The 20,902-nt window shown below is 43.4% G+C and overlaps 1 protein-coding gene across 4 annotated transcripts in view; it reads right to left on the reverse strand.

Annotated features, from left to right (window-relative positions):
• Window positions 1-20,902, reverse strand: part of sws (patatin like phospholipase domain containing sws) — a 130,589-nt gene that overhangs the window by 30,279 nt on the left and 79,408 nt on the right. For all 4 annotated transcript variants that reach the window (XM_084587921.1, XM_084587923.1, XM_084587919.1 and 1 more), the window contains exons 18-26: window positions 20,328-20,391; window positions 19,996-20,068; window positions 17,974-18,096; window positions 14,823-14,886; window positions 13,474-13,642; window positions 11,824-12,006; window positions 6,579-6,697; window positions 4,171-4,327; window positions 321-384 (exon numbers count right to left, since the gene is read on the reverse strand). In XM_084587921.1, coding sequence (XP_084444047.1) covers window positions 321-384; window positions 4,171-4,327; window positions 6,579-6,697; window positions 11,824-12,006; window positions 13,474-13,642; window positions 14,823-14,886; window positions 17,974-18,096; window positions 19,996-20,068; window positions 20,328-20,391 — 1,016 coding nt within the window. The remainder of the gene's footprint in view (window positions 1-320; window positions 385-4,170; window positions 4,328-6,578; window positions 6,698-11,823; window positions 12,007-13,473; window positions 13,643-14,822; window positions 14,887-17,973; window positions 18,097-19,995; window positions 20,069-20,327; window positions 20,392-20,902) is intronic.

The raw sequence follows: 20,902 nt of genomic DNA on the forward strand, positions 1-20,902 counted from the left end.
AGTAAAGCATACAATCCACTAACAATGACTAGAACATTATTCTGCAGGAAGTGGGACTAACCACAAGGGAAGAGGACTTCTCTAAATGGCTCACCGACAGCAATAAGAGCAGGAGCCTTCTCCAGTTCCTTACGAATAATAATTTACATGGGTTTTTATAATATGCCTTAGGCAAGCATGCGTTAAAAAAAAGGGCAGTGTTTTTATGTTTGCCAGAAACAGAAAGGCACAAGGAGAATATGGCTCTTTATCCAAATACGTCCAATTTTGTGCCTACTCAGTTAAAATGAAATGAAAACATGGTGGGTGGGAGAAGTTACCAGTGAACCAGGCAGTGATAGGGTAGGTGAGGTCCCACAGCTGACTCCAAGGCGACGTCATTCTCTGAAGAAAACGAAAAAGCGAAACAGCTGCATAACATGTATTCACCATCAGTACAACTATGCTAGCAATACAGTCAAACCTCCTTATAGCAAACAGGTAACAAGACACACAACAGCTTCATATAACCAAAATTTGCAATATAAAATTTTTCCAAAAACTCTGGCAGGAGAAACGCAATCTAGTCACAAAAACGTGGTCGACAAGAGCGGGAGGCACGAACGGGTGCGCCACCAGGTTATTAACTGTTCACATTCTGCCTGGTGTCGTTGGAAAGTGCAAAATAAAGCGTGAACTGTGGCATGAACCCTTGCCGCAATGCTAGTGGTCACTCATTTGGTTTCATTTTTGCGGTTTAACGTTTGTGGTTTTTGACACTGCAAGGAATGCCGTACCGAAGGGCACTGAATATTTTGACTGGCTGGGGTTCTTCGACATGTACTGATGTCAGAAAGTGCATGGACACCTTGCTTTTCGCCTCCATTGAAAAGCAGCTGCTGCGGCTGGGACCAGTCTCTTACGTTACGAGGCAAAGTCTGCCCCCTGTCATTTGAGCGGGCACAGCTTTGCGCTCAGTAGTTGGATAAACAGCAACTTCCCTTTTAAGACAAACTTATCAGGACCAGAGAATTTGTTTGCCCTTATAGAAGCGCCCCTCAAGAAAATATGTGAGCATGCTAAGTATGTTACATGAAAACAATGAATATACTATAGTCTTTCAGAGACGGCAGTTGCAAACAGAACATCTACTACTGCAATACGCATATGAAGTCAGCTGAAGAACAAAGGCACGAAACAAGCTTCGTTTTCCTACTCAAAAAAACGCTAGTATAGTTTTCATTCTCCACCATCTCATTTCTCTCACTATGTCACACAGCGGCTGCTATTTACATATACTTTTTTTTCTTCCGATTTCTGCTGTCCATCCTGCTTCAAGCACTTTGAAAACGCTCAACAGGGTAACTGTGTGTGCCTCTCGTCTTGATCCTTCTACAGCATACCTGAAACCAAGTACTCTTCCACATGCTGCAGGTACTGCATGCAGCCATCGACATGAGGCCATCTTGACATTGTGTCGCTTTAAAATGCGAGTCCGGAGCTTTTCAGCCCAAAGTTAATGAGTGGGTGCACTTTTCACACACAGGTGCCAAGGTGAACCGACTCTTCCACAACAGCAACAGCTCCTTCCAAAGGACATGCCCACAAGTTGGCTTCTCTGCTGTTTAGCGTGAAGGTATGCGGAGGCCATCTTGCGGGGTTCACTTTCTTGTTCAGAAGCATCTTATAAATATTTCATTCAACCCCTAACAGTGACACGCACATGGCCCGCGGGTGCCACTGCGCGGGGTCGTCATGGTTCACGGTCCTTAGAAAAGTTCACCTTAATTGATGCAGACGCGAAACAGTTCATCCTAAGCAGATGTCTTATTCGAGAATATATCTTAACCAAGTTAAATCTACTGCCATTCTAGTGCAAATCAATTTCAGTACAAAAAGTAGGAACTGCACGTTTGTTACAAACCTTTAGGAACAGCTCGATTCGTAATATCCATGTTCATTCCATCGAAGTTTGGCTACACAAGTGAAAAATTCTACATCCTTGCCCAGTATTGTGCAAGTCGCCACGAAATGCAAACTATGTGCAACCCTCGTTTCACACCCCAAGCACGTATCAAAATAACACTGAATGTAAAACAACAAAAAAATCTTCATTTTGAACTTTACCATAATAGGCTACTTCGTCAAAGTTGAAATGATTCCTCATTGTGTGCTTCAACGAAGTCGGTGGCAGGAGTTCTACATCGTGTGGCATGACCTCAACGACAGACCTCTGTCAAGAATATCATCAGCCACACCTTTCGACTCCCTCCAGAGAGTGCTACATTAAGCACTAAATAATATTTCATACTTACATCTACTCTAAACAATGAGACAGACTTCGAATTGTTAAAAAGGCTTAATGACAGCTACCTTGAAGTGCTCATAAGATCTGACTGAAGGAAGCCAACAGTAAGCAAAACTCAGGAAAACATAGGCGAATGTTTTTTTGTTTTTTTTTTCATTGATTTGTGGTGCTGATGAAATAAAAACTGTGTTCGTTTTATGCCTGAAAGATAATTAGAAAGTAGATGAAAAAACAACCCCATGTCACTGGTGGTATCGAAACCCATGACCACTGAATTTCACATATGGTGCTCTACCAAGCTTCTACTTTTCTTCTACTTTTGTAGTTATTTATTCCTGTCATAACATGGCCTCTGCAGGCTTGCTCTTGCCACACCACACTTTTCAGTGTAAAGCCAACAGCGTCCGACGCACTTTTGCGGCCTCGAGTTGCAAAAAAAATTTAGTCTGCCATTAAATTACGGCTCTCCTCTTGACACAAGATTCAAGAAGCTTTTGTTTCTTATTGCGATGAAGCCCTGTAAGAAAAAAAAAACTTTTTTTTCTACTTAAGTCCTTGAATACTACTCTTTAATTATCAGATATAAATTATATGACATAATAATAAAAAATAAAAAATTAAAGAAGACGGAATACAGAAAGTGGTAAAAATACAGAACGTCTCCCCTATGCTCTCCTTGGTTTGGGTGACAGCTGGCTTCCTTATTATGCGTATCATAAAGAGCCCATCATTTTCCTGCCTTTGTCTGGTGAGTAGCTTAACTACGAGGGCCTCAGTTCTGGCAGCCTTGATGCCATAGGTAGCATAAGAGGATTCTCACACAGCTCCCACCCTCCCTGCTTGATCGAGTTCCATGTGACACTCCTGGTAACAAAGGGTGTATATATACATTGTCTACCGCTAAGGATGATGGTGGTGCTGGTGAACACTCTCGGACAGCTTACATGCAAAGCAAACACCAACAAAGGCCAAGTATACTTGGTAGCTGGTGCTATAACCCGGTGTAAATGATTACAGTACAATATTATTTTTCACCCATACCAAGAATCAACAGAAAGATAGAAACGTTCCCTTACGCTTTCCTTGGTTTTGCCGACTGATGGCTGCCTCTGCATGTGTGTCATAATGAGCCTCCATTCCCCTACATTTGCTTGCCAGTCAAGACAGATTATGCAAGTCTATGTCTACATTTTGCTTTCACAAAGCTGCAACTTTTGCAGCATCCCAGCCATAAGCTATGCTGAAATGTAAAACTGAACTAGTCTCAACCACCACATTCATCAGAGACATAATTTTACACTTAGCCTTCCTTCATCAAAATGCATTCACCACGGCCGGTGTTGAGCCTAGAAATATGTATTTAGCAGTGAAATGATGCTAAGAAAATGCTAAGCAGCTCTGGATTAGATGCCTTTTCTTAAACTTTGGGTGAGGGTCAAGGGATAATGAGAACCAAGGAGTTGAGTCCAAGCACACGCCTAGTAACAAGAATGCAACTTTTTGAAGACCTTTGTTGTGGGGGCCCATTTTAAAACAGCCTTGTAACCTTAAAAGCTATAGGCTCAGAATGTGATAAAAAGGTAGGACTGCACAAATAGGACAAGGACAGGAGACAGAAAAATGAAAATAATACCACGAGCAGTCCTACCTTTCATCGAAATGGACCAACTAGTCCACAAGAATGCTCTACTTTATTATGTGGTTTCAATTTTCTATTTTGCTTTCCGAGTGTATTCATAAATCCTACATAATCATAAACCATTTCTTTTTCTCGAACAATGTAACAAATCACTGTAAATCAGTCAATGTGGTCTCATAAGAAAAGGAAAATAGTGTGCCAAGGAAGTGCCAAGAGTGAGGGGAATGCCTCACTCAGTCCGCACCTTGGACCAGTGGCGGCCCTTCTGGACGAGGGTGGTGACGTTGACCTCTTGGCACCAGAGGGCACCGACCAGAGCCCCAATGCTCACACCACCCACCATGTCAATGGGGATGCCCGCTTCGTAGATGGCACGAATCATGCCCACATGTGCACAGCCCCTGGTCATAGGTGCAGCAAGAAAGTAAAGAAATAATCAACTCAATTGCTGCACGAATTGATGGAACAAGCCACAGCCAAGACTAGAGTACGGTTTTAGGCTCCCGTTCCCGGATAGCATGCCAGTGCTGTTGGCATGATCAGCGGTCTAACATGCTGCCTGGAAGCCGTGGCAGGGAGTAGCCGAGCAAAATGCCGCTTGCCATGGCTAGCATAGTAGGTGGAAGAATGAATTTGGAAATCTCCTCCCCACATTTAAGAGGGTGGGAAGAGGGAGAAAGGGTGAGAGGCAACGGGTGGCTTAGTGGCTTGGGCTCTGCGGCAAGAGCAAAGGAATGTGCAATTGGGAATGGGGCTGCCACTGGAAGAGTCCGGAGGGTGGCTACTGTGGAAAGAGGAGGTAAAAATAAGGACTGAAGAATGCACAACGTGAGGGTGGTGCTACGAGAAGAAACCATGTGGCGACTACCGTCAAAGCAGGTTACGGCGAGAGCGTAGAAAATGCATCCCACAGAATCGTGAGAACCAAAGATGGAAGAGGGTGATGCAAATGCAGAGCAAGGAGGGCAGCAGCTGAAAGGGGAAAAACGGAAGCGTAACCTGACAAGTGGAGGAGGAGGGTGGGGGCAGTGGCAGGGCAGAAGGATAGTGCTCAGTGTGCACCTGCTGAAGCGTAATACTACTGTGCAAGAAAGTTAAGGCCCACCACATTCAGCAGAAAACCTGGCGTCGGTGTTGTACTTGGCACTGCGAACAAATATCTGTGAAATTCGTTATTGTTTTCGAGCAGCATAACATCTATTGTATATGACCCCTCCTGCTCTGGCATGGTATGCCTGCAGTATTTCTTAAATAAATAAATAAATAAATCGTAAGCACGTTCCTGGCATGGGGAGTTAACAGGTCACATAGACTGCAGCATGGAGATGGTATAGATTGCTACCAGAGTTGACAGCTGTCAAATGGGAAGGAAAGGTGGAAATCGAACCTGGGACCCTTGGATCCCAAGACAGATGCGCAATGCCTAGGCCACACAGGGTCATTCTGACTGCTTGATTAAACTGGGGCTTCACATCTATGTCGGGTGGTCTTTCAGGTAACGTAACGTGGTAGTTCCCAACTGTATGCTATGTATGTGCGAGATGAATATGTGTGAGATAACAGAGATATATCCGGTTCCTCACGGAAAACCATTTACATGAGTTTATATAATATACCTTATGGCAAGGTTGCGTAAAAAAAAAAAAAAAAAAAAAAAAAAAAAAAAAAAAAAAAAAAAAAAAAAGAGGCAGTACCTAGTGATTACCTCTTTCAGGGCAGCCCTAGGCCCTCGTTCAGAGAAGAACAATCATTTTGTGTGTGCTGCCTACGTTAAATTTTTGCATGCTGGTACACAAAAAAATGGGTAGGCCAGAGTCGCAACTGCCATGGGAATTGAGTGATGACTACTTGTGCCGAGCAACACTAAAAAGAGAAATTTGTAGATAGATAGGTGTGCCATAGTTTTAAAATTAAGAGAAGAGGCAGTGTAGTGCATTTAGTATATACTGAATTATTTTTATTGATTTTTAGTTGTTTTGATATTGATGCCTTTTTCGATTTTTTGTGTTGCTTTTTAACAGGTCTGCAGAGGAATGTTTCCTTTATTTTGTGCATAGTGTTTAAACAACATTTTATATCTGTTTTAAAGACCATCTAACAGCTACACTTTTTGTTTGCGGCCGTACCCTCACAGACAGAGCTTAACTGTACCCTAAACTTTCTGGGGTGAAATATGTTTGCACAGAGGAGAAACGTGCCCATGTCACCCACGCAACGTTCATGGCAAGGTCAGACACAATGGCAGCGTCAGGTGACATGCCAGTGCCTCCTTTATAATGTTGAATCGAGAAATGGGAAAGGATTAGGTATCAACTGAAGGACATTTATTAGGAAAATATAGCGTAGGCTCCAACTGCACATATAAACATGGCTCTCTCAGCTTCTTTACCTAAGCACGTTACAAAACTAAAATACCTGAACAGCTGCAGTCAAAATTTGAATTTGTGTTACCGAGTATTGTAACTGTTGGCAAATTTCTTCAGACATGCCTACTACCTGGTACGTGGTGTGCCTTTACAATTCCTCAATGTTCAGCCTCCCTACTTTGCTACTGCAAATACTGCCACTAATGATGTTCTTATCTTGCACACTGCTTGTTTTCAAGAGTCCTTCAATCACATTTCCCAAAACAGAGCACACTTCTTAACCTACCTGGCCCCTCCGCCACCCAGCACAAGGCCAATGGACGTGCCTGTGAGGAACCGTGCCAGGCGTGCAAAGTCGGAGTGCACATTCACGACTCCTTCTTGCACCTTCTTGTAGACTTCCGCCTGGGCACGAAGATAAAGCATAGAACATCATCATTAAGAAATAGCCACACAGTAAAATTTCTTTAATTTGATCCCTATTAAACCATAAATTAGGATGATTCAAACTAGAAGTGTGGTCCCACTTGATGGCTATTAATTCGGACTTGGGCGGGCCGGCCTGCAATGGTTAATTTGGACGGGGGATTCCTTTTCTTTCCTTTCCCCAAAAACTTAACTAACTAAAGTCGTTTAACACTTTTGCCAAACTGTGCGCTAGTTTCTCAACACCAAACAGCTAAGCGAAACTATGTCAAGCAGTGCTTTTGCACGTTTTACTCAGTTTAAGCAGAGTTAAACCCCGGTTAATTTTATGCAATAATGTACAGAGCTTGTTCTGCTGAAAGGGTGCTGTTACCATGTCCTGGCATCACGCCAACAGTTACCAAACGCACCGGAAATACATGCACGTCATAACTGCACGCTGGCCACACAAAGTTTCACTGCACTGCACGCTTCACCGCAATGCAGCGCAGTGCAGTGAAGCATCCTCAAAATGCGATGAGGCCATTTTGTGAAGAGGCAGCGCTGCTACTGCACTGCATCTTACTGCCAATAAGGCTAACAGAGGCCTTTACAATTTCGGAATACTCCTTCAACGTTCCCGACAGTGTGCGCAAAGTAGAGCGCTTGATAAAGCAAAAAAAAAAAAACTGTCGTTCTCACTTGGGTTTCATCTCAAATGCAAACAACCATCATGTTCACCAGATAAAATTACTGCGATTGAAATACTTTTTCACAGTTTCTTTAAGCCCACTCGATAATTTGAACTTTCAGTTAATCCAAACATTTTTCTGCTCCCTTGGAGGCCGACTAAATGAGAGTTTACTGTATAATGCGAAACACAGCGTTGCAAGGTATAGTACAAAATTTTGCAGATGTTTCTGAAAGCCTACCACCAAATAAACTAAAGGGGGCAACCAACCTGCGCTACACACTCACTAAAAACACGTGAGAAACTAGGACGCTATTCCACTCTAATTTGTTTACCCCCCCCCCCCCCCCTTCCCCCTGTATTCTATACTAAAATAAAAAATGCTGCTATATAGTGTAATCAAAAGACAGATGGCGCCATAATCTAGTATTTTAATACATATCATAGTTCTTAACAAGAATAATTTTAGGCAACCACCTTTCTTTCTTTTCAAACATCTGTATTGTGCCTTATCGATGTAATTGCATGGATTATGAATTAATAAAAGGTCTATCACTGTTTTCATCATGCTTCATCGGTTTCTCATGAAGCTGTTTGAGCGCCACCAAGAAAGGAGACAGATACTGTACCCATTTCCAAGATTTTCATGTGCCGACATTAGAAGCATTGGTGCAAACAATGTCGATACTACACTATGTTTCTCTATGATGAATTCATATAGGCCCGTTTAAGTTGTTACTATTAAACTGACAGCAGTTAAGTGCCCGTTCCTGGTTTTCGTGTCGGTGTAGTATAGTAGCATGTAGTTGACATAACCAAAGGGTAGTTGTCATGGGAACCACTCAGAGGGTGGCTACTGTAGAAAGTTTATGGTGTATACTTTATGGGGCTGAACATCCCAAAGCGACTCAGGCTATGAGAGATGCCTCAGTGGAGGGCTCCAGATATTTCGGCCACCCGGGGTTCTTTAACATGCACTGACATTGCACAGCACTTGGGTGCCTTGCTTTTTGCTTCCATCGAAAAGCGGCCCCGTAGCCGGGATTTGATCCCGCATCCTTGGGAACAGTAGTCGAGCACCCTAACCACTGCGCCACCCCGGCGGGGGTTACTGTAGAAGGAGGGTATGACAAGAGTGCAAAAATATATAACTGGATAATGGTTACCAATCGAACCATTCCAAACCAGAGAGTGAACACCATGCAAGAAAGCAAGTACAGAGAGAGTAGACTAGAAGGTGGTCACCATGGAAGAAAGAAGATATGGCGAGAGCGTAAAAAGCTACAAATGAAGGGTGGCTGCCACAAGAACTACCCAAAGGGCAGTTACCATTGAAGGTGGAAGGTATGGAGAGAGTGGGAAATGAGCAACTAGAGGGTGGATGCCATAGGAACTATCTGGAGAGTGGTAACTGCGGAAAGAAGCGGGAGTGACTGGTGATAAAATTAGTAAATGTAGCATGGTCCGTCTGTGGAAGCTGCTGCGAAATGAGTGGCCAAAGGAGAGGGTCAGTGGTGACTGCACTGTGTGCCTAGAACAGACTAGAGAGGAGCCCTAGTCGAAGAACGAGCATGTGTAAAAAAACTAAAAATACAGATATCTGAATATAACATGTCTGCATACCTGCATAGCTTTATACAGATATAAAGTTGCTCTTAAATTCTCTACTTCAATAATCCTAAAATATATTTAGAATAGTATTATTGAACCTTATGTTATACAGTGGTAACTGTCCTACGAGTTTTCTTTTTTTCTTTTCCGTTTCTTTCTTTGCTTGAAGGATTCACTGTGCTAGTTTTGGACAATGTCCGCTCCAGCAGCTGCTACAAAATCTATGCAACAAGTGAGCACACCAATGAACAGTGAGTAGGAAAGTGTGAAAATATGGAATGTGACTGGGGATTCAATTAGCACCTCTCATCACTCTTTTCAACCAAAACAAGTCACAGCAAGCCTGGCATCCACTGAGACTTCTAGTGGCTGCTGGACTTGCATTTAGGCGCAGCATGAGCATAATTTGGCGACAAAAAAAAATCCGTAGTAACTTGTTGCGAGTTCAATTCGATGGTACAGTATTCCCGCCACTGCACATAGCACTTCAGTGCAGCTGTATACACACTCAAATAGTAGTAATCAAATTATTACCCAGCCCATACAGACCAGGTCAAACATGCCTGAAACACTGTAATGCAAAAATCACCTTTCTCTCACAACGAGAAGCATGAGAAACACCTTTGCCTTTTCTCCTTTTGCACTCTTTGCAACTACAGTCGAGCCCGCTTATAACGAACCTGAGCGTCACGCGGTGTCCGTTAGTTATATCCCGAAGTTCGTAGTAACTGGACCACAAACTAAAAAAGAGAAAAAAAAAAGTTGGCGGTCAAAACACGAAATTTATTTCATAGCAAAAAAGTCTGTGATGCTCGTCTGTTTCTGCAGTGCAGATGCGATGAGGGCGGTCTCCAGTTTATTTAAAGCACTAGCGTGCTCTTCGCCGAGTCCCTTGGCATAGACAAGTTGTCTGAGGCCCTCTATATAGCCCATTGCTACAGATGTGCTTACGGGTGCTGGCTCAGACGTTTCATCTTCATCTGATTCTTCCGCGTCGCTCTCGGCCCGCACTTCAAAAACGATGCCTTCGTCCGTGCACGGTTCCGCAATATCCGCGTCTTCATCCGCAGAAATAAAATCCTGCCAACCAATGCCAGGGCACGCGCCTGCTTTGCCTCTGCATGTCGCGGTCAAACTCGCCCAGCCACTCTCCGAATAAATCCCGTGTCATCCAGGACTTAGTATTGTGCCTGTCGCGCACGGGTACACGGTTCCGAAAGCAACGTGGCTTCTTGGATTTTCTGATTACAAACGGCATGCGCCGGTCGCTGCCATTCATATTAGTGCACAGAAGAACTGTAACGCGCACTTTACTGTGTTTACCGCCAGCGCATGACTCCCCTTTCATGGAGTGAGTCTTGTCTGGAAGCATCTGATAAAATAATGCAGTTTCATCTGTGTTATACACATCCTGCTCCGCGTAGCTTGCAACGTCCTGGTCACTTACCGAACGCGCCTCACCGACAATCGATTTAAAAACAATCCCATGCCGCACTTTGAACCGATGTAGCCAGCCATTGCCTGGGCAGAAGTCGGGACAATCTAGTAGGAATGCGAAGTCTTTGGCTTTGCCCACCATCATTGGTCCACTTATCGGAATGTTGCGAGCCCGTGCGTCGACGAACCACTTCAGCAGCGCATCCTCTACGTCCGCATAGGTGGCCTTCCACAGGCGCTTTCTGTCCGCTGTGTTGGCGTCGGAGCTGGCGATCTTTTCCTTATACTTCAGAATTGTCGAGATGGTTGATTTCAACACGTTGTACTTCTTCACCAGCTTGCAATTTTTAGCACCTTGAGACAGTTCCGTCACAATTGCTCGCTTCGTTGCCATGTCCAGCGCTTTTCGTTTCGTGACCGCTGGAGGCAGGCAATTCCCGTCTGCCATCCCAAATTATACGACTCAGGCCCGACAGATGAAGCGCTCACACCACACACACGAAAATGACAACAAAGCGCCGCAACTGACGGAGCACGTGCGCACGTGCGACAATCACGCGAGGCAAGCGAGGAAGTGCCTAAGGAATGGAACGGAACGGACACACAGCACACAGCGGGGCATGGTATGCAGAGGGGAGACCAATGAGAGGCATCCCTGAGCGTCAGTGCTGCCACCTGTTGGCTCCTACCATAGTTGCTTTCAACTGCCCATGGCCTCCGAGATTACCTCCGCAAATCTCGGAGGCCACGAACCGTCACCGCCGTACTGAATGCAGCGGCGCGCGCACGCGCCGCTGCACATTCTGTCCGCCCGTGCAAACAGTACAACCGCTAGTGTATGGAGAGGCCTGCCTCCTGGTGCCCCGCGCCCCTGGCATGGCCGCTGAATGGAACAGCCAGGAAACGAAACGACGAAACTTGAAGACTATGCCGGCGGCCGGCGCCGTGGAGACAGGCAAAGACGAGGGAATGGCGAGAGGAGAGGGGAGCGGAGTTGCGAGGAGGGGCGGCAGTGTAGCCTTGGAGGCCACACCACGCGCCGACACTCGTAGGCAGCGCGCGTCGGCGAGCAAAGGGAAGCTCGCTTGCGAGGAGGATTGCGAAAACAGACCAAAAGGGATGGGAGCCCATCATTATCTCGTATCGGGGCGCTGGGTTTACGCCGTCCGTTCGCTGTAACCGATCGGCAGCGCTCATGGACGTTCGTTATACGTGCGATCTTGTGCCATTGAAGTAATGTATATTTTGGCGGTCGCTCCGGTCTCGTTCGTTATAAGCGAAAGTTCGTCTTAAGTGGGGCCGTTATAAGTGGGCTCGACTGTATTATGCCGAATGCCATATGGTATTCAGGGTGATTAATGCCACAAACAGGCAAACCAGTACTCACTATGCGAGAGGGTGAATGGCGCATGAACATGCGCTTTGGACATCGAATGTGATGATGAGAGGAACACCAGGAGCGCATGTTGAGCCAGGCCACAGTGTTGCGTGGCTTTTCTGCACCCTCCCTGTGCAGAAGAACAAGCTCCTTCTGCGTCCGCTGTGCTATGCTCTCCGCTTGCTTTTCCAGCTGTAAAGGTCGAAATAGTCGGCAATGCTTAGAATCCCAAGAGAGCTCGTAATTCACGATTTCACAATTCTATAAGGTGAATAAATCTGAAACTGCTCTTCCAGCCAGAGCATTTGTGGTATAGCTGAGCTTAGGTAGAACTTATCAATTTTATTCATCATGTACACAAGACTGCACTCTTGTTGGAACATTAAAAAGGTTATTCTAACTTGGTTCCTGTGCCAATAAAGCATCTTTCAAGCCTAGCTGACTGGCACTGAAAAAAAAGCACTTAAAAAAAAAAAAAAAAATGAAGAGGGGGTTTCACTTGTCCTTTCCTTGATTACATCTTTCCTTCTGCATATTACACATTTCAATCATCAAATAAACATACAGTGCTGTAACACAAGGCAGCATGATTTGAAAGGGAATGAAGCACTTCCACAAAGCTCCCTTTGTGCCTTGCCTTATTTTGTATTCATAGTACTTCACAACGATGAACACATGACATGCTAGCATGGTGTTCCACTGGAACCTTGAAAATGCACTGCAGCATGTTTGCTGATGTAACACATATTTCTTTCATTCATAAAAAAACTGCTAACATAGCAAACAAATGCTTCATGTGCTACCACAAATTGCTCACTTTATGATTCATAAAGAACACGGCAAATATACCACTACATATTTATTGTCATCCTCTCTTTAGTCACATGTTAGGATAAGTTCATAAAAGTACATAAAACAATTATCCCACACAAGCATACATCAGTACTAATGTATAGGTGCAAGCATGCCTTTGGAGCAACTAGAAGTGCGGGTAGTGTGAAGCTGATTGGCTTAGAATTCATGACAAATGAAGGTTAACTGAATGAGGGGCAACATATTTAAAGCACGAAGCAAACAAGCCTTTTATTTATTTACTTTTTTTGCTATGAACACTTGGTGCCTGAAGAATTCAACAAACGCAAAAATTTGAGGGACATTTAAGCTCTGCTTTAGGGGTATGAGACGATAGTGCTAGTGCATATCACCAGTGGTCTGAGGTGTCCTTTGCATACCACTTTAGAGACATGAATACAGTTTCTTTTTTTTTTTTTTCATTTTAATTTTTGTTTAAATGTGCTTCGAACGCCCAGGAGTAAGTATGTATGACTTGCGAGCCAAAGGTTACAGGTTCGATTCCCATCTGATTATCCCCATTTTCTTTACAATGCAATGAATTTAATTCACATTCTTACACATCATAATGACCTTCAAGTCATCTTGCAACCTTGTAATCACAATTCATGCAATTTCCCAACTGCTATTCACTTACATGCGACAGAATCAACCCTCTCAACCAATCTGGATCTTCTCGACAAGCCAACAAGAGCGGATTCTCTACTGAACGAGGCAGCCAACGTAATCTCGTTAACTGCCTCACATTTCACACACGCTATCTACTAATTGTATACAAACAGCACTTCTGTATCATTCAGAGCGCACCTGTCCCACAAGTGGTTCCTGGTCAGCAAGGGCTACAATGAGGATGCAGTCAGCTTGTCGGATGCAGCGCTGGGTCCATGAGCTCATTTGGCTGTCACACTGGTACAGAAGCACCCTGTTACGGTCTTCCTGCTGACCCAACCAGTTGCACAGGCGGTACTCATTGGCTCTGCAAAAAGGATAGTACACCACAGACCAGGCCGCTTGGTGTGTGCCACACACACCTGCAGACTATACTTTTTTTTTTTCCTAGATCATAGCAAAAGCTGCCACATAAGGCCTAGAAAACATGGTGCATTCAAATGTCAGATCGAAAGTGAGCCAGGTCCAGCTTGATGTAAGGATAAAAAGTGAGCCAAATCCTCTCGTAAAAGCCTTTTGATCACCTTGAGCCTAATTACTTGCACTATTCTGAGTGTGGCTTCATTTACTCTCCGTCCGGCTCTTCTTTACGGTCGACCGCATGCACTGCATCGAGATTGGCGGAGGATCTGAATTCAGAAGACGACAACAAGAAAGGGATCACTAGCACTGTTACCAAGAAAACAAGGACGTGCTTTCCGCTACAACCTTTAGATGGGCTAGTTGGTATTTGCTTTCTAAATTATTAATAATATGTTGGCAAGTGCAGACGGAAAACGACCGGACAAGTGGTTAATCTGTCATTTTATATGTACGCTGTCAGCTTCTACCAGTTTGATAAAATCACTTAGGACGATATGGTGAGATGGAATAAATTCTAGATCCCAAACATTTTAGCTAGTTTGCTTTTCTGCTGCTGAAGTGGGAACATATGAAAAAAAAGGTTGCACGCCTGTGTTTGTGACAGAAGCCTGCTATTCAAGTTTAACTGCTTGTGTTGATAAAGACCCGCAGCGCCGTACCCTGGTAGCCCACAATAAATGTCCTAATCGCATTGCTGCAAACTTCACAGAATAATGCCCTTGAAAGCATTTTCCCTGTAACTTTAGGTTTGAATTAATCACATATAAAAGTTTCTTAAACAAAACTATGTCAGATCTAGGGTTAATGACCAAATGACCAAATTATTATATATTTTCAGTACATGGTGGTGCAGAGTTGCCTTAAGCTATGTGTAAAGTATGTTACATAACAGACATGCATTTTTCCCAATCCCTGTTCTCATGAATTTGGCTGACAAAAAAAAAAAAAGAGAGAGAGAGAGAGAGAGAGAGAGAGAGAGAGAGAGAGAGAGAGAGAGAGAGAGAGAGAGAGAGAGAGAGAGAGAGAGGAGCCCCCTCACTTTACGTGCATAATATTCATGTTGGCCCTATGTGGCAGGCACAGCAGTGCCTTAGTAATGCAGTCCGAAACAATGGAGTCCTCACGTGTCAAGCGCAGAAGCCCCGAGCTGCTTCTTGATGTAGTCGGAAGTCAGGCGAAATACTGGCCCTGCAAGGAAATTGAAAAGCAAAAACTTGGCTCCTGAACTGTGGAAGATGACCTCCAACAAAACCTGAACCCCGCCCAGCTGACAACCTATAGAGGCCATGTGCTTTTGTATGGCTGATACGATCGTATTTTCACGTGGGTTAGCATAATATGATTGTGAAATTATATAAAAACCTTGCATTACTCCAAATTTCCCTTCAAAAGACAACAGAAAAAGTGATGGCTGATGTCTCAGTAAAATTTGCTTGCATAATGAACCCCCTCCCATTTTTTTTCTCTTGCTATTTACTTTTTTCTTTTTCTTTTTTTACTTTCATAGGGGGTCCCCCCTCCTGCCCTCCCTGCCCCAGTCCATAGCGCTGACCTTGGCAGCCTGCAAAGATGCTGGGCAATCACTGACAAAATCTCCCCATGTTTATCTGTTGATGCTATCTCCTGCCTGGTGAAGTTGGTGAAGTGCAAAGTTTCAGATCCTCTTCTCAGCTTTGGTGTTGGTGGGGAGCTAAGGAATAAAACTGAGACTCCTTTCCATGAATTCCATAAAAGCTTGCTTCTGGACACAAAAATGTCAAGAGTGAAATGACAGGGTTACTTGTTGGGCGATAACAAAAGTAAGTTCTGTGCCAAGTATGTTTCATTCGCCATCTTTTGGGGTCTGCTTTGGATAGTATGATTTTCAGATAATTTCCATTCCCATGAGAATCGCATCAAGATTCCGCTGTACATTGTAATGCTTTGCAGGACCAACATGTTCGAATTCTCATCTCTGCTTTTAGCTATTACTCTGGACACAGCACTGACCAAAACATGTTATGATACTAAGGTGGAAATGAAAAAATCTTGCCTCATATATTATAGCTCGAGCACTAAAATATCTAAGAAATGATGATTTGTAATTTTAGCTCGGAACTGGAAATCGCATAAAACCTACTGAAGTGACCTCTTGCAGCACAAACACTGTCGTTATCACTGCAGCACCCCGCACCACCACACCTTGGGAAGATATCACTTGACTTTTTAAAGTGCACAGTGTTTTCTTTTTTTTTTTTTTCCCAAAGGTGCTCGTCATGCTTTACTGTACAATATGCTCTCTCCAGTGCGTCCTTCAATGAAAACAACTCTTCCTTTGCATCGCCTATAATGTGTTTTTAGCACTAGTCACTAGATGACACTAAAGTGTTTTGAATTCCTTGGATAAAGCGGTCACCACGGCCTACTAAAATTTTCGGCAATGAGGTGTACGTTGCTCCACCGTAATAGCCGTGGGTGTGGAAACTGAAACTGATGCTACTCTAGGCTAAAAATGTGAAATTACCGCCTGATGGGCGAGATTTATATTAGTTTTTGGCACATCACCTCTGTGGACGCCCAATCGTCATCACGATAGCTCATGGTTTCCAGCATAGGTCTAGATAAAATGAGTGCATGCGCGGATCATAAAATTCTTTGTAAAATTTTATTACAGTGTCTCTAAAACTGCTATGAAGTTGACCCACTTGAGACAGAAAGCTTTCCATTCGGACGAAAAAAATTGAGTATTCTGTCCTTTTCATGATTTTCATGCACTTTGCCCCACTATGTCTTGTGAATAGGCCTGCTGTTTTGTATGGTGCATTCACCAAAAGCATACCAATTATTTGCCCCTTTATTTAATACCTCTTGATGGGTCTAAGAAACTAAGGCTTTGTTCTGCTGTCTCTCTTCTGTCAGTGTGTTTTTTGCTTGAATTCAAAGATGATGATGCTAGAGCTGAAGCTACACAGCAGCTGTGTTTGATTCATCATCATCATCAGTAGGACTATACCCACTGCATGGCAAAGGCACCTCCCATATTCGTCCAATTAACCCGGTCCTGTGCTAGCTGCATCCACAGCGAACTTCTTAACCTCATCCGCCCACCTAACTTTCTGCCGCCCTCTGATACACTTTCCTGCCCTTGGACACCAGTTTGCTACCCTAAGTTACCATTGGTTATCTTCTTTTCGCACTACATGTCCTGCCCATGCCCATTTCTTCTCGATTTCCACTAGAATGTCAGTAACCTGAGTTATTTCTCTGACCCACTCTGCACGCTTCCTATCCCTTAACGTTACCCCTACCATTTTTCGTTCCATAGCCCTCTGCATTGTCCTCAACTTAATTAGAGCCCTCTTCATTAGCCTCCATGTTTCAGCCCCATAGGTGAGTACAGGTAAGATGCAACTATTATATACTTTCCTCTTTAGCGATACTGGTAAGCTGCTAGTCATAATCTGTGAGTGCTTGCCAAATGCGTTCCATCCCAATCTTATTCTTATTTCCCTTTCATGGTCCGGATATGCGGTTACTACCGGTCCTAAGTAGACATATTCGCCTACTACTTCCAGTGCTTCGCTACCTAATGTAAACTGCTGTTCCTTCCCGAGACTGTTGAACATTACCTTAGTGTTTTGCATATTTATTTTCAAGCCTACCTTTCTACTTTTCCTGTCTAGGTCATCAATCATTCTTTGCAGTGTTTGATTACCAAGAATAAATAAGGTTTTATTTTACATTAATACTCGTTTCATTACACTCCAATTACAACAGGATTTTGGTTCTAAGGGCACATACACTGTTTGTGTATGTACTCATTCAGGTTTGAGAGGAAATGTAAAAAAAGCAGGCGAGACTTTACCTGGTACGATGTAGTAATTGTGAACCTTGACATGACATGAACATGGACAGAACATAAAGAGGACAGTACATCTTGTTTGTTCGAATTCACTTAAATTCCAACTTCCGGTTTGCTTTAGCCGATGCTCTGATCCTGTGAACATCAATGGTTTTGAAAAGGATACCCTTCCATTTCAACTCCAGAAATAAACAAACCTTAGGCTTCTCCTTCATGTTCGAATAATCGAGAGTTAAATGCGCAGGTGCCGAACTTTTATGCATGTCAAATAAATTCTTATCGTACCATGATTCACAACCACCATCACTTCGCCCAACTTGCCATTCTTCTAATCCATGTATGAAGCATCTTACTCTCCACATGTATCATCACACTCAACAACTGCGGTAAAACTGCAGCAGTGTAAAAAAAGCAGTTTGGGTTAAGATGATCACCTATACTACGAAGTGCGTGGCAAAGCTCCAAGGTGAATGTGGAAAGTGGTACATCCTCATTCACAGCAAGCGCTGCGATTGTGGTGAAGTTGGAACCCGTAGGCCGGGAGATCATGGAGGCAGCTGCAGAAAGCGATGCAGAAAAGTGCAACTCAAATCTCAAGGCTTGTCAGAGTACCATACACAAAAATTTCTGCACTTCTAAACAGAAGCTTACAAAATTCTTGATGCAAAACTTTCACAGACAGAATTCGAAATGATGTGGAAAATTAGGCTACCCAGAGCATGCTAATAACGTGCGCAGAAAAAAAAAAAAAAAAAAAAAAAAAAAAAAAAAAAAAAAAAAAAAAAAAAACGGAGAGAGAAAGAACCATCTCAACACAAGTCTTTAAGCTTTAGTTAGTTATATGAGATTTTATGGTGCAATTAAGCTTTACAGTGCTGCATTTAGAACTGGTGTTCATTACAAACAATATCTTTCATATTTGCTACACTGGATACAAGAAGCCCACACTAAACTCCTTTAAGCTGTGCAACAAATTTGACAAAATTTCCTATTCTGAAAGTTATGAAAACCAGCTTTCACGCAGCACAGGAAACAAAATACTGCCAGAATACACATTAGCTGATGCTGGTTATACTGAATAACTGCTCATTTACTAAACACTCAGAACGTCCCTTTGAAGATCCCATGCAAAAGTATAGCACTACAGTATACACGTTTAACTCTGAACCCCCATACTGGAAACATTCAATGTATCTATTGGCATGCTGCACTCCTGCAAGTGGCACTCTCCTAATGGCACCCTGTTGATCCCTAGATGCGTGAAGCCAGGTAGGCTGCGCGGCCCTGATCCTTTGTAAAACTGTGTGTTAAGGTGAAGGTGAGATGTCCTTGAAGGTGGCTTTGGTCTCTTGTACAACCGAGCCCATTTACAACAAACTTGACAGTCATATGAATTCCCTTTGTTGTATCCAAAGTTCACAGCAAGAGGACATGTCCTGTTGTAAGCAAACAATAGAAGTCTGACTAAAGTGTCATTTCTTTCTTTAAATTGTAGCTTATGAGCGTCTGCTTTTTTTCCAAATAAGATGTCATCAAGCCACTTTCTATGCTCTTCAGCCCGGTCATATGCACCCGGGTGAGACTGTTTCTGGAGACCAGGCGCTCTAGGAACGCGATAACAGCAGTAGCAATTGAGGCGTTCATGCCATCTGGTGGTAGGTCAGCATCCATGTATGCACGCCGACTCCATGCAGCAGTAGTGCAGAAGGTGGAGATCTAACTGGGCAGGCAATGGGCTGGGTGAGCCAGCAAGACATACCTCATGACTATGGTTCGTACCTCGGGTCGGTGATGGCGGTTAATCGCTGGCCATATGCAGCAGTTTCCTTTTCAACACTGCCCCTTGCTCACGCCTATCTCTTTTGCTTCACCATCAAAAGGTTTGCCAACTGGGGCACGAGCCCATGCCGCTTGACTTTATATAGCCTGCAAGGGTGAGCTTCCGAAGGCTTCGGTTTCATTTTCATCTTTTTTACTTATTTACGGACACATAGACATTTTGGTTGAAGGGTGGTATGCGAGACCTGTGAACTGCATTTCTGTCCCCACCTTGGTGGGAAGCACACATTTCTTGACCGCAGCGGTGAGTCTGTGGATTCCTCTGTTCATTATAACTGAGCAGTGCGCCACTGTTGTTCATTCTGTCTAAAATGCAGTGCCACAGCCCTAACACATATTTGGACGGTAGCTTTGACTTGTTCGCAGTAAGAAAGCATTTGTTATAACTGAGGCCGTTACAAGTGGGCTTGATTTACTCACAACAGTGCTGTTGTGCAAAAGAAAAATGCACAACTTGTCATGAGGAGAAGCCAAACTGACTGACCAAATGCCAGAAGCGGCCTTGTATATACTTTTGCTTGTTTTCCAGACCCACTACATAGTGCATCAATGGCATTAAATTAAGTTCAGAAAAAAAAAATATATATACAACCCCTTTGCTTTGCATCAAAGCCTACCTTTAACAGTGTCTCCTTTCTGCAGGCTACCCAGAAGCCGGTGGCCAAGGAGATGAATGAGCCTAGTCACCACCTGCAACATCTCTCGTTATACCTAGGGGGCCTTCATTTTCAGATTTAATATTTTCGACAATTAAGAAGAGGTAAAAGAGGGGGGAGGGGAGGAGGTAAAAGTTTGGCTCAATATTATTTTAACTGCAAATAGAGCTTTCTTACATATACATATGGCCTCCAATAATCATCAATTTCGTAACAATAAAATAAAAAAAGTAAATAAAATAAAAGCAAGATCATGCAAATAAAAGAGCGACACTATGTACAAAGAGGCTTACCACAGGATATTTTATCTTGATGACATTCAAGAGCCCCTCCGGTAGTTTAGCCAGTTCAGTATCCCTGTGAATGGTAGAGGAAAAGAATATATAGAGAATGGCAGAGCCCTAAAATTACACCCCTGAGCTTAGGTTCGGGAGTTCTTCACAGTGTCCACAGTGCTTTCACTTGGCTGCAAGAAATGGCCAATTTGTTAATATCTTATTAAAACATTTTTATCATTCTTATACAATAACTATTCTATATACCTTATTGTCTTTTGTATCAGTGTTTGTATCACTCACATGAGCAAAATATTTGATTTCTATGAAAAGAACCTTTTCCACAACAGATATCACAGTGCCAAGGTCAAACCAACACTAAAGAATGCATGTAACCTACACAGATTGAATGAAGACCGAAGGTATATGACAAAAACAGTTACCAAGTACCCCATAATCCAATTAGTAAAATCCAATACTCTAATAATTTCTGCATATTTTACTATTTCTTCAGCTGCAAAAGCATATTCTCAGCCAAGAAAATTTACAAAAATAAAGCTTCCATGGACACGCCTTCACCTAACTGCTAACAC

The sequence above is a fragment of the Amblyomma maculatum genome, chromosome 1, assembly GCF_055883805.1.
Source record: "Amblyomma maculatum isolate TAMU_Amacu chromosome 1, ASM5588380v1, whole genome shotgun sequence".
Classification (NCBI taxonomy): Eukaryota; Metazoa; Arthropoda; class Arachnida; order Ixodida; family Ixodidae; genus Amblyomma; species Amblyomma maculatum.